At 35.3% G+C, this 13,553-nt stretch overlaps 2 protein-coding genes across 3 annotated transcripts in view; one reads left to right on the top strand and one right to left on the bottom strand.

Moving 5' to 3' along the window:
* LOC148942057 (U5 small nuclear ribonucleoprotein 40 kDa protein-like) overlaps positions 1–1,230 on the top strand; it is a 30,556-nt gene extending 29,326 nt beyond the window's left edge. Inside the window, exon 3 of the mRNA XM_089103576.1 lies at positions 405–1,230. Within this exon, the coding sequence (XP_088959702.1) occupies positions 405–1,162 (758 nt within the window). The 3' untranslated portion in view covers positions 1,163–1,230. The remainder of the gene's footprint in view (positions 1–404) is intronic.
* A 4,505-nt stretch (positions 1,231–5,735) lies between these two features.
* Positions 5,736–13,553, bottom strand: part of LOC148942056 (ATP-dependent DNA helicase DDX11) — a 54,157-nt gene continuing 46,339 nt past the window's right edge. For both annotated transcript variants that reach the window (XM_089103713.1, XM_089103714.1), the window contains exons 10-11: positions 13,076–13,309; positions 5,736–5,833 (exon numbers count right to left, since the gene is read on the bottom strand). In XM_089103713.1, coding sequence (XP_088959839.1) covers positions 5,801–5,833; positions 13,076–13,309 — 267 coding nt within the window. In that variant the 3' untranslated portion in view covers positions 5,736–5,800. The remainder of the gene's footprint in view (positions 5,834–13,075; positions 13,310–13,553) is intronic.

Below are 13,553 nucleotides of genomic sequence, written 5' to 3'. Positions count from 1 at the left end.
GCGTATGTTTAGAACATCGCTGCACTGGGTTTGTTTTTGACAAGTATTGACAACAAATATATTTTGACTTCTTTTGACTCACATGCGCAGCTCTCTCCACCATGGTCCGACTTAGCTGGTGGCTCCACCCCCAAGGACTGGACAAGCCAAAATTAACTGAGGAAATCTGGTGCCGTTTTCTGGACAAGTTGCGCTTAAAAATATATATATATATATATATTTATAGGCCGATAACCGATATCTTTTTCCCGATATCCGATAATGACACTGACCCTCATATCGGCCCGATAATATCGGTCGGCCGATATATTGCTTGGACCCTAGTATAGAGTAGCAACAAAATGGTTATGTGTGCGAAGTTTTAGAGGATCATTTTTGATATTCTTTATGCTATATTTTTATAGGTCATACTGGCGCTATTCTGGACTTGCAATTTAACACTGATGGATCACTGATGGCAACTGCATCCACCGATAAAATTGTCTCACTGTGGGATCCATTCACTGGAAGTAGATTAAAGAAGCTCAAAGGACATACTTCATTTGTCAACTCCTGCCATATGTCGCGTCGTGGTGTGCAGTTTATTTGCAGTGGTGCAGATGACTGTACTGTTCGTGTGTGGGATGCACGACGCAAAGGAGAATGCCATAATTTTAATGCAAATTATCCTGTAACAGCAGTTACTTTCAATGATTCTTCTGAGTGTGTTATATCAGGAGGTGTTGATAATGATGTTAAAGTCTGGGATTTGAGGAAGAAAGTTGTTCTTTATAAACTGTCTGGACATGGTGATACAGTAACTGGCCTTTCATTAAGTCCAGATGGTAATTTGTTATTGTCAAATTCTATGGATGGTACTCTTCGTATTTGGGACGTTAGGCCTTATTGTCCTGGTGACCGGTGCTTAAAAATATTTAGTGGAAACCAACATAATTTTGAAAAGAACCTTTTACGATGTTCTTGGTCACCAAAAGGGAATCGCATTGCTGCAGGATCAGCTGATCGACTGGTTTATGTGTGGGATGTGTTCTCAAGAAAAGTTGCTTACCGTCTTCCAGGACACAATGGAAGCGTCAATGATGTACAGTTTCATCCTAGTGAGCCTATTATTTCTTCTGTGTCAAGTGATAAAAATATATATTTTGGAGAAGTGGAGCCTTGATTTTTCTCTTTGATATTTCAATTTTCAAGATTTTGCTAATAAAAGTTCTGTTGTTTACTAGCTTGAAAGCTGCCTCTTCGTACTATTACATAAAAACAGAAAAATGACAAGCGGGAAGAGGGACTAAAAAAACCCACAAGGAACATGCAAATTATATGAAAATATAAGAAATTTTTGGGACTGTAAATATTTTGGGATTTCTGAAGGGAGAGGTTAAGACAACGTTTTTACTTTTATTTCCTGATATGATTATTATAACGCGTTATAAGTTAGGGTCATTATCATAAGTGAGGATCATTAGCCTTAAAATCCTTTGAAGCCTATTTGAGTTATGCTCATGCCTGAATAAGGGGGAGGGGATCTCCTAATATCCATCAAATGACCCCCCGCCCCCCAACGAAAAAGTAAAAAAAGTAATTTTAAATCATTTTTTTTTATTGTCATCAAACCCTTATTTATAGAAAATTGTCTAACCTCCTCCCTCTCGTAATGTTTTGGTTGTGTAATTGTTACAAAACTTATTTCCCAAAAAGCTGTACTGTACTATTGTAAATTTCATTGGGATGCAGTTTCTTTGTCCTCTTTTTGCCTGGGTATCAAAAGTTAATACAAATTCATTTATTTACGTCTTTATAACCACCAAAACGTGCATAAATGTATAAGGGAGGAGTAACAGCAAGAAGGAAAAAACACACAATAGAATAACACATAATCAACGAAAAAATCGGATAAGACGATTTGATGGCATAAACACGCATAAGCCATATCTGAAAGTTTCCTATGCTGTATCCCTAACTTTGAAATCATATCAAACGCCTAAATTACTCACAAGAAACTGGTTTTTGGTTCACGGTAGAAAATACAGCAGCAATCCACAAAATTTAAATTAATCTATCTGAATCCTGTTCATATCACCAGTCGTAGAAGGTTAGAGTGGTCACAGAAATTAAAGTAGTCAACTGTAAAAAAGTGTAACCCATGGATATATTAACTTATAAAGGCTGAATTTGAATTAAACATTTTTATCATCAGAAATTTAGATAATGTAAACATACGAATACGGACTGTTATCTCAATGGGGGTTTGATCCTTTTTTTTATATTCACTATTACGGTTGCGTTATTGCTTCAGTAGCAAGAGTATAATTAAATCATTTCTAAAGAATCATATACTTTTTCCATTGATACAAAATCTCGATTCAGATAAATAGTTAATGATTTTCACTTCTATAAAGAACATTAAAAAAAGAAACTCTTAAAAACATTAAAAAAAGAAACTCATTAAAAAGAAAATAAATGAGAAACATAGTAGAATTTTAGCTTTCCCCCTTCCCAATTAAAGCCATACAAACTGTCTAATTTCATGACATTCTCATTGATAGGTAATTTTGTACTCGAAAAACTTTACGTAATTGGAACGAGGTGAAAATAGAATTTATCTTAGGTACATATTACCCTCAAACTGCCATTTTTTTAGTTTCGGTTGATATTTCCTTGAGTTACACCTTTTACCACTCATTTCATTAACCTGCTCCTTACCGCTCATTAAACGGTAACTGGTCATTATAAACAGTTTGAAAAGTCAAAAAAGGATAAATAATTATTTCATACGTTGAGGAAGGCATGAATTTTAAGTTGAATTTTTCTTTTCTTGTATAATAATGGAAATTCCATTTCCTGGTCAGCGTTAACGAAGTATTTGTTCATTAGATTGAGAGAGTATCAGGGGATCGAGCTTCGCTTGATGAAATGCTTAAACATCAACCTATAGTGGAAAGGTAGGCATGTTGCTACATATATAAACTCGAATTATGCAGGAATTGTCAATCACATTGCAGAAATGCGCTAAGTACCAGCCGCTGGCTGGCTTGTTGCCAAAACAACTAGCTAAGCCCTAACTTCCGACTCAGAAGTTGCTTAAGTTGTGACTTGATAGAACAGCAAGCTAAGTTCATGGTGTGAACTGACTCTGTCCAAGCTAACTCCTGACTCGCTGGACAAAAAAAGCGAAGTTCAAGCTTTGGACCGAATCGGTGGAAAATCCAGCCAACTCCTAAATTGTTGAAAAAACAAGCGAAGTTTGTTCGATGCAACTAAGTCCGCTAAATCATGATTTAGTGCGAAGCTGTGATCTGATTGATTGCAAGAATTTGCCAAGTCCTGACTCAGTGCAGCAACGAGCTAATTCCGGAATCACTGCAAAAATGAGACCTGTCCAAGCTGAAGGCGACTTGATCTAAGAAAATCTAAGTTGTGACTAGGTACAAAAACAAGCTCTTGACTCTAAGAAACAAATCTTAAGTCGATGTAAAACCAGAAGTCCAGTCTTTCTAATTGATTTTGCGAAAACGAGTCATGCCCTGAATCTTTGTAAAAGCAAGATAGGTCCACGACACAAAAACAAACCAAGTTCGAATGCGGTGCAAAAAGGAGCCAAATTTTGACTCGATGTCAAAAATAGCAAGACCTGACTCAGTATAAAAACAAGTCAAGCTCTGACTCAATACAATAGCGAGGTAAGTCCGCATTTGGTACAAACACGAGCGAAGTCCTTATTTTTTACAAAGCAACAATCTAAGACGAAGCTGCAGATTTTCGGTAACGCAGTGTGAAAATAATTGGAGTCCAGGGTAAGTGTAAGGGCGAGCTGAGTCCAAGCTGAGGATTGATCCAATCGGCATTCGAAAGGCCGAGAAAGATTTTTTAAACGTGTGCCAAAGACCCTGTCTAAAAATAGTTTTGGTCACTCGCTTGACTGATCACATATAAAACAACAACCTATACGGAAAATCGGTTCGATCCCATTTTCTAGAGCTTTAATCAAAGCAAGGTTAAGATGGCCAGACCATGTTATTTATGCCGTCACTGTATAATTTATCAAAATTTATCTGATAATTTTTGCTAATATAAACAATAATAATAAATTCATCAAAACTCGAAATTTATGAAAAATTTGTTTCCGATTTGATTCAAACAATTCAATTGAAAAATTGGAATTTTAAATTGATAAAAATTGATCAAACTGATTATTTTTAAAAAATCAAATTTAACAGAATTAATTCATTATCAGAATTTAAAGAACCGCTTTTTTCCAATCATTGCTACTCACAGGAAAATGAATCCCATCTTCCATTTCATTCTCAAATAACGTTTATGTTCGTCCTTAGCTTTTCGGTATAGGCTATGCTCCCTCTGAAACGAGTGACTTTAAAACAAACCGGCGGCTGGAACTTGCACCGAAAGGACAAAATACTTGTATAACTGAATTAGTCTCATATGTATCTATTCACTGAGCCAGAACGATTTGGAGAATGATTTTTTTTAGAGAAGGATCCAAACTTGCTTAAAAAATAGGAAAATTGTCCCTTTTGTGACGATTTCAAACGAATTTACAATATAAAAAACCCTGTTCACCAAATTAATGTTTTTGTTGAATAGATGGAACTGAACCTCAATCGTGGAGTGATAGCAAAACTCGCCTTTCGTCGATTTATATTAAAACCCTAGGAGAGCAGAACAAAAATATACCAAAATAGCGCAGGGAACATAGACTTTAAGCAAAGCCTCACAGCCAGGGCTGTGTCCAGGATTTTTGTTCGGGGGGGGGGGGGGGTATAAATATACATAAAAATGCGTTTATGTATTTTTTACGTTTTTTCGAGTCGGACAAACGTTTCGCAGAGGGAGGTTCAAACCCCCTAACCCCTCCTCTAAATATGGGTTTACTCACGACCAAAATTTCATGGAAGAGTTCGATAAACTAACTGAGAAAAACTTCAAGTTTGTGTGATAGTCTCGCAAAATCCCCTCAGTCGTTCTAGAGGTGATGAGAATAACATTTCCTGACCTTGCTCGGCCTGATTTGTCTTCGAGGGGGACCTTAAATCAGGGAATATTTAAAAATCTTCATCTGCTACCATAGTAAATTTTCATTTAGAGTGAGTTTCCAGCCAATGTTATAACCAGAAGCTTGTTTAGGTTCATTTGAGAGGAGTTCGCGTGTCTATCAACAATTGCCTGGATTTCAGTCTAATTTTCCATAATTTGCACGAGTAATAGCGTTTCTTTTCGGTTATAAGCTTAATATTAATTTAGTAGAAATTTTAACGTTGTGAACTGTTTTACAGTCATGATATTCACAAAAGCACCGTTTTTTCTTAAGCACTTGATTTGAAGTAAAATATAGCACTATTGTGAAAACCACATAATTGTTTAGGTTGGGCTTGCAAAAATGATTGATTAAACATAGATGATGCTGAGTTGCCAATATATTCGATTAATATGTTGCGAAAGTAAGTTTCTATAATGAAATAACGTATTTTAAATGAAATGTAGTTGTGTGAATCTCCTAAGGAGGATTTTCCGGTTTTCTGAGTGACTGAACAAAAAAGTGTGGACTTGAATGAGATCGATCATAATATTTTAAAAATCAGTCATAAAACTGTCATAAAATGAGTAACTTATGGAAACCACAAGTATTGCTCTTTCTCCTTTTGTATTCCGTTGGGATATAATCCTTATACCAATACATTTCCAAATAAATACCAATAAATTAATAATCATGCCACAATCAATAAAAGGGTAAAAATTTTATTTCTAAATAAACGAGTAAAAGGAGAACAAATATAGAAACACTTAGTCACTTTTTAGCATTTGCATTCGAGATGAAGAACTGAAAAAAAAAGAAATTATCAATGGATTAAAAAACCTATTGCTAGCCTATTGTATATGATATTCACCATTGAGATCCCAAATGTGGCGTTTTGTAGTACATTGGGTTGACGTTGGTGCTTTGACATTGAACATTGTTTAAACGTTTTTACAGACTTGTAAGGAGTCATAAGTTTTATCAGTAGTTCTTAAACAAACAACATATGAAATAACTGTCAGAGGTATTTCATAACAATTTATTCATCCAAGTGAATTTAATGGGAGGGGGGGGACTCCAATCCCGATTCACTAAAAAAAACATAAAACTTTCCTCGAACTTTTCATTTAATCACTTACTTTTATCAGCCTACTTTTAATACCCAGCTTTAGGAGCTCTACTTTCCGTTGGGGCTTGATGTTTTTTTTAAAGACACATTCACAATATTTTCTCTGGAAATATACAAGGCTGGTATACTGCTTTTCAAAAAAGTATTCTTTTTTAAGATAAAAAGGACATCGGTTAAAGCGTTCAAGCTTAGAGACTTTGAAGCTGACAGAGGAATTGAAAAAGGAAAGGAGCAAGATTGACTCGTCCATCCAAACTAAAAGCACAATCCCATAGAAAATGAGCAATATCAGTCTTAAGTTATTACGTTGCAGAGCATATAAGAGTTAAGACATGTTTTGAACACGGATAAATAAATAAAACTGAGACACATATCGATTTTACCAACGCCACCAATCAACAGTACAAGACTCATTACTGAGAATGGTACATCAAATAACTAAAAACTTTTTTTGGCAGAAGGCGGGTTTTGAATTTCGTTTCAAAAATGTCGTACAACCTTATTAATATACTTAAAGCAGAGGCCTTCCATTGAATGTTCAATTGTTCTAAAGATTATCTGAAGGCCTCTTCCTCCTCAAAGAGGAAACTTTAGGCTAAGGCCCAGCACCCACAGGGCAACTGTTTCAAGACAACAGTTGGAGACTAGTCTCATCTGCAACTGATTTACGACCAGTTTACAACCAAAATGAAACGTGTCACCTCCCACGAACGCGAGTGGTTTGTGGATCAGTTGTTTTTATCTAATTGATAAAATCCGGTTGCCTGCGAATGCGATGACATTTGCGACACATGAGATGAATCAGACTGCGGTGAGACTAGTATGTTGTATGTAGACATCGGTGGTTGGTGCAGTAATGTAGTCGCTATCTCGTCAATAAGTGGGAAAACTCGTCGTTTGAACACCTTTATTTGAGCGCCATTGGGGTCTTCTAATTCTGGCATTAAGCTAAGCAAAAACATTTTGAGACTCTCTTGCTTGTCAATTTTCCCAGACGTAATCTCTGTCTCGTTTGCGTTGAGCTTAGCTTTTTTAGCTTTGAAGTATTCAGCCACACTTCGATCTGCTTCTGCTGACGCTCGGTTTTTTTTATGTTAAATTCTCTGCAACGCAACTGTGACCAGGGCTAGAGGCTCATAAGGAATCGGTTTTAGACTGATTGGGAACCAGTCTCATCTGGATTGCCTCGTGCGCGGTCCCCCACTCTTCTTCAAGGCCATGTTCACAAAGCAGTTGTTGCGCAATCGGTTAGCAATTCTAGTCTCAAAACAGTTGTCCCGCGGGCACTGGGCCTAAAAAGCAATTTTTGAGGCTCTTGAGCACTCCTTCTCTTGATAAATCCTCTGATGTTTTATTCCTTGCAAACAAAAAATGCCCCCCCAGTAATTCAAGTTCATACACACCCAGTAATTCAATTCATACACATCACTTATGAACTAAATTACATGTTAGTAAAATCCCATTCTCACTGAAATTTTACTAATATTGAGATTCAACTAATTATAACTTTGAAATTAGACGGATTCAAATCCAGTAACATTAGATGTTTACCGAGCCACCAGCCTTATCTCAATCCAAAATCGAAGTTTAATCAACTTGAACTTATTTATACCTGACCAGTCAGAATATTCTTCTCAAAATTCTGCTTGGCTAACATGTTCACAATCAAAATAAGTAAATATGGCATAAACTGTTTCTGCATTTATCTAATCTTTAACACTAGTTAATACCAAATTTTGAAGTTTGCTTATGCATGGTTTTAGAAATATTACTGTGATTGGGAGGCACATACGCATGAAAAAGGTATACAGGACTCCGAAATATCCGGGTGATTACGGTTTTACAAACAATTAAAAATTTTCTGTTTTGACTCCCTAAATAAAAAAATTCAAAATATAAATAAAAAACATATATGCTACAACTTTAAAATATTATATAAATCTATACATAAAAGTAAAGCTCCCTATTTTTGTGCTTTGTTTTCGAAGTTGTCACGCGAAAGAAATTTATGCACAAGTGCCGGGTGAATGACCCTTAAAAAAGGGCCAAATTGTTGGCAAATTGTCTCGTGTTTTTGCCTGTAATGGACACTCTAAACAATTCTGAATCTCCCCCTGCTATGAGTTAGCATTATTAAATATAGATGATTAAGCAGTGGGATATTGTGCTCGTCCAGTGTACCGGGTTAATATGTATATGATGAAACCGGGTGGATTGCGGCATTTAAAGGTGAAAACACGATTGGATCAAAAGTATATGTTCTAAAAAGCTGAAATAATGCTGGTTAAAATTCAGGCACGAAAGGCAGTGTCTACGTTTACCACCCTGTCTTCAGGTCACTGATTTAAAAATAATGAATAAAGTACTGTCTGGCTGTGTCTTTTCTATGTTGCTGCAGAAAAAGTGATTATAATGCAAATAAATATTTTAAAAAGATTGTATTCTGAGTTCAGACCCGTAAATTTCCCAGACTTACTTCCAAGAAGGGATAAAAGGTAAAATTCTGAAGTTTGGTCAATATGACCATAGGTGTATTCAATATATACACATATCGAAGCAGGAGAGGGTTTAAGGAACTGGGTCTCAGTTATTCTGATGAAAGGATTCCACCTATCGATATGTGTTAGAAAAACGGAATCGAAATCTACTTCACATTTTTTGAATCTACATGAAAAAGAAATTGTTTTTGTCATTTTCTTTCTTTTTTTAAATGCTACTATTCAAAGTTCTAGTCATTGAAGCAAAAACATAAATAAAACTAAAAAAAAACAACAAAAAACAAAGTGTCTTGAAACTCAAAACGAGTAAAAACTTAGCTTGCATAAGATATCTGACCTAAAATGAGCAGAAATTACAATGAACGATGAAATTTAACTTAAAACGAATTTTTACGACTCAGAAAGGTTGTATCACTATGCCCCAAGTCCCCACAAAAGGCTAGAGTCATTTGTGCCCTAAAAAAAAGATAAATATATTGCTTAAATTGAAAGTTTCATCCAGCCAATCGTTCCTTCTATAGGCTATTTCTCAAATGAATGGATTTAAAAAGAATACTTTTTAACGACAAAACTTTAAATTTATTTAGCTTATGATTTCAAAATAAATTAACAGAGAAGATATTTTTCTGCAGATGGATTTGTAAACCGCTTGAAAAGAAGAAAAAGACTAAATATTTATATTACATAAAACATATCTTATTTAATCGTAAGTTTATATCCCTTATTCTGTTCCCCTAATTGTGCCATATGTGGAATTCCAACAACCCTCTAAAGGGGGATGGCAAATCATCAAGATTGAATGAATCCATCTCGAATCCCTACTCAGAAGGATTTTCTGATGACAGTGTAGATGGCGCCATAACTGAAGTAGAAAAACAAATTCCACAACCCCAACCCAAAAATACCTTCCCGGGTTTCCAGCAGTTCCATGTAAACCTAAAAGAAAAAAAAACTTAGCTAACCCTCAAGGAATTTTCTAGAACCTCACTGATATTCATGATAAAACAATGCCCAAAGTAAAGCCCAATATTTCCACCCCAACGTTGAAGGCGCAGTCTTTCAAACCAAAAGCTATTTTTAATGCAACTTAACTACCTGCATTAAAAAAAAGGAGTCTAGATGTTCTGTTCCAAAGTGAAAGAGATGTGAATAGGGCCCTACAAATAAGCTCCACTGAAAGCACCGACGTTAAAGCAGGAAAGCTTAAACTACCATTCAAACATTACAAGATTTTAGTCTACAATTTGCTCTTGGATTTTTCCCTTGAGGAGCTCAAAGAGATCCGATGACTAATAAAGATGAGCTTATCCCTAGATTCAAAGCTTGTAAATTAAATAAACCTAATGATTCTGGATAATTATCTAGTAAAAACGTCCTATTTATTATTCCAGATGACACATCTTCTCACCAAAACTTCTACTGGCCAAATTAAAGAATTCAAGCCCTGTCAAATTAAATCTTTCCAATGTAAAAATGCCTCGGATTTTGGTAAGTGATCTTCAAATTCTAAAACTAAGAAATGTGACATCTACTTTGAATCTCATTCATCAACCACATGTACTGCACCCCCTCCCCTTCACCCCAAATGTGCCAATTGCTAAGGCAATTTAGCTCTATGGACTTTGAACAGAATTGTCAACGGTCAGACTTTCACCACCACATTCTTCCTCAGTACTAAGATAACTTGGTAAATAAATATTATACTAGAGTAGCTAGAAAGAATGCGACGTTAATAGCCTACTAGGCATCTTTTTTTATTAATACCCTGAGATCAACAGTTAACGAACTTTTAACAGATCATCTGGCATTCCGGACTACTATTGACAATGTGCTTTTATTTATGCTAATTTAGCCTTCCTTATCTATCCCTTTTACTAAATCATGAAGCATCTTGGTAATATTTTCAAGATTTCCTAAATAAGGCAAGTTAGGGTTTTATCCATAATGTTAGCATTACTGACGATATAATCAGTATCATGGCCACTTTTGTAACAAAGGCAGGTAATTTTTCTATCCTATAACAATTAAATAATTTAGTTTTTGCAGAAAATCTCCGAAACCATGGTGGTTCAAAGAATGCAAGTATGCAGTTATAGTCAAAGCAAGGCCAGATAATCCTTTACAAAATTTTCTGCACCAATAGCTTTGCTCTTAAATCAGGCTTCAGCCAGAGTTAAACTCATCAGTAGGAGGAAGAGGTGGCAATCGTGGCAGAATTTCAGCGCTTAAGTAAATGTTTGACCGCTTCAAAAAAAAATTACTGTTTTATAATTAAATAAAACGGTTGCAATAAAGCTCTGGATGGTCAAATATATGACTTAATGATTGATCATATGCAATAAAATTCAATTAACAAAAAGCTAGAATCTTCACTAGAAAATTAAGAAACTTGGCTTGAATGTTTGTAGACTAGTGTGAACAACTATATACTCCCCCCCCCCCCGCTTGCTTTAATGAACTGCTGGGGAAATTTGAAGATTTTAGTCCACAAAGAGTTTTCTAGAACCTAGGATCTAGAATCTAGGAATTTTCAAGATTCCTAGAAAAAGTAAACTTGCCCCACCCCGTCAGCTCGCCCTGCTGTATTTTTCTTCCCACCAGAGCCAGACTCAAACAATTGCTTCTCAAAACCTTCTAAGATACCTGAGCTTCTAGAAGCTATTTAAAATCAACGCCTGAACGCGACGAAATTCATGTTCAGTATATTTCAGAATATTTTCTCCTTTCAAAAATGTTCTTTTAAATGATGACCAACTCTGAACTAAATAAATACTTTCCTCTAATGTATGGAAGAAAGCTATTGCTACCCTATTTTAAAGCTAAATAAGTCTGACTCAGATCCTCTTTAGTATAGACCAATATCAGCCCTCTCAAATGTGACCCGAATTAAAATGTGACCCGAATGGTCAAAAGTGACCGTCCTAGAGCATAAAATTCAGACAGGTTTTAGCTTTTCCTGTGGTCCTTAAGATTCTGATTACTTGCATTAGATGATAATAGATATTGAAAGAAACATGACAAAAATTCCTTAAGAAACAATATGTGTCGAATCCCCCCCCCTCCGTAAGCCTAAAAATTGTTATTGCAAGAAATTGTTGTTGAGCTTCTTATTTTTACTTATGCTTTACATTGAGGTAAAGGATAAAAAAAAACTACAAAAAAGAGCAAAAGGTATCTTTTCTACGCTTTTATCTCAATTTTTTTATTTACTATTTTTTTTTCTTAAATTCTTTACTTTTCTTTTTTGATTCGAATTAAAATCATAATAAATTATGACTCAACTCTATTTAAGTTTGTTTTTATTTACTGTTGTTCAATTGGGTAGAACTGCTAGTACTTGTTAATTCCTATTGAGTATATCTAAGAGGTTCAAAGATTCCCATTAACTCGGTTTCTCATTTTCTCTGTTCCTATAGTTAAAACTGTGTTATATCTTATAGCTTAAGACTGCATTATACTGCTTGTACACCATTATTTCCTATTAGAGACATGTCAAGTTCCTTTTTTCTAATGTAGTTTTAAGTAGAACTTCCCTGGAGACAAGGGAAAGGCCTACGTAAGATGAAAATAAGACAAGACAAATTACTAGTTCAATTAGTACTCTTATACAGCTGCAAGGCGTGACCGGAGAAAGCAAGTGATATCCAAGCCCTAAGTGTAATTAATCCCACTTCTCTAAACAAATCATAGAAATCAATGCGTCACGAATCTATTACTGAATCTATAGGCTTATAAGTGTGATTGTCGGATAAAATGTCCGTAACTTTTTATTATATGAAATTCTATCAAGGATAAAAATTTTATTCCCGCCATCAGCCCTGGTAATAATGACATCTGGGTCTTTCCTTAAATTTTTGAGAATTTGTGTTTCCTGAAAAAACTTAAAAAAACGCATCAAAAATTTGTATATATGCATTTTGTTACGTTTTAAAGCTAATCAGCCATCGAGCAAATAATTGGTACCGTGACAAAACAAAGACGCCTTCGGTGATTTGGTATTCCCCTTAGATGGCTCGAAGTGCTTTCGAGTCTGAGATGGCTCGAAAGCACTTCCTTCTACAAAGCCGCTAAGTACTTTTTCCTACCCGGATGGAGGACAGAAAGTATCATGGATGAGTGTCATAAAAGCTGACCTGGAATTACTTAATGGATTCGGAAAGTATATCAGGAGATTGGATAAGTGCTGGCTTTAGCTAGTTGAACCACTCAATAAGAACCGAGGATCTTGACAGACCACTTTGACTTGAATGCTGAACACCATGGAGAGCAAACTTATATGTCCTGCTTCGAGTACAATTACGAGTATATTAAGTAGGCATTTATAATCTAACCTATTATAAAATAATACATCCATGGCTGCTATAAAAAAAGGTAAATTTCTGTCACTTATTGGTTATACATAATACAATTATTCCATACCTTTTTCAATTGTACTATAAGTTGTCCAAAGTTAGTAACCGAGAGCAGACGAGACGAGAGCCAATCAGGAAGTGCATTTCTTACATTTTGTCTTTCATATCTTTGATCAACCAATAGGATTGAAGCATAGTCGTTTCGATGGCGGATAGCCCTCCCGATTGACTGATTGACTGCTTTCATACACAGTGATTCGTAAAATAACTGTCCAGCAGAGCGGCCATCTGATGATCGTGGCTGTGAAAAAGATTAAGGTGTAAACAAATAGAAGAAAAGCTTTTTTTTTAAAGAAATTTCTTTTTACAAAGCATGTTAAATGTACGCAAATCTATATATTATTGGATTTTAAATACTTAGGCAAAAGTATTGCGCCGCAAAAAGCATTAGGCATATCCCTGAAATTAGAACATTGCTTGTTAATATTTCTGTTATACTATGTTCCCTAAGAACCCTTTATCCCTTTTCAAGGCTAAGCAAAACT

The sequence above is a fragment of the Artemia sp. Qi Xiang Cuo genome, chromosome 17 (genome assembly GCF_049724085.1).
Source record: "Artemia sp. Qi Xiang Cuo chromosome 17, ASM4972408v1, whole genome shotgun sequence".
In the NCBI taxonomy this organism is placed as follows: Eukaryota; Metazoa; Arthropoda; class Branchiopoda; order Anostraca; family Artemiidae; genus Artemia; species Artemia sp. Qi Xiang Cuo.
This window is presented reverse-complemented; position numbering and strand designations above follow the sequence as displayed.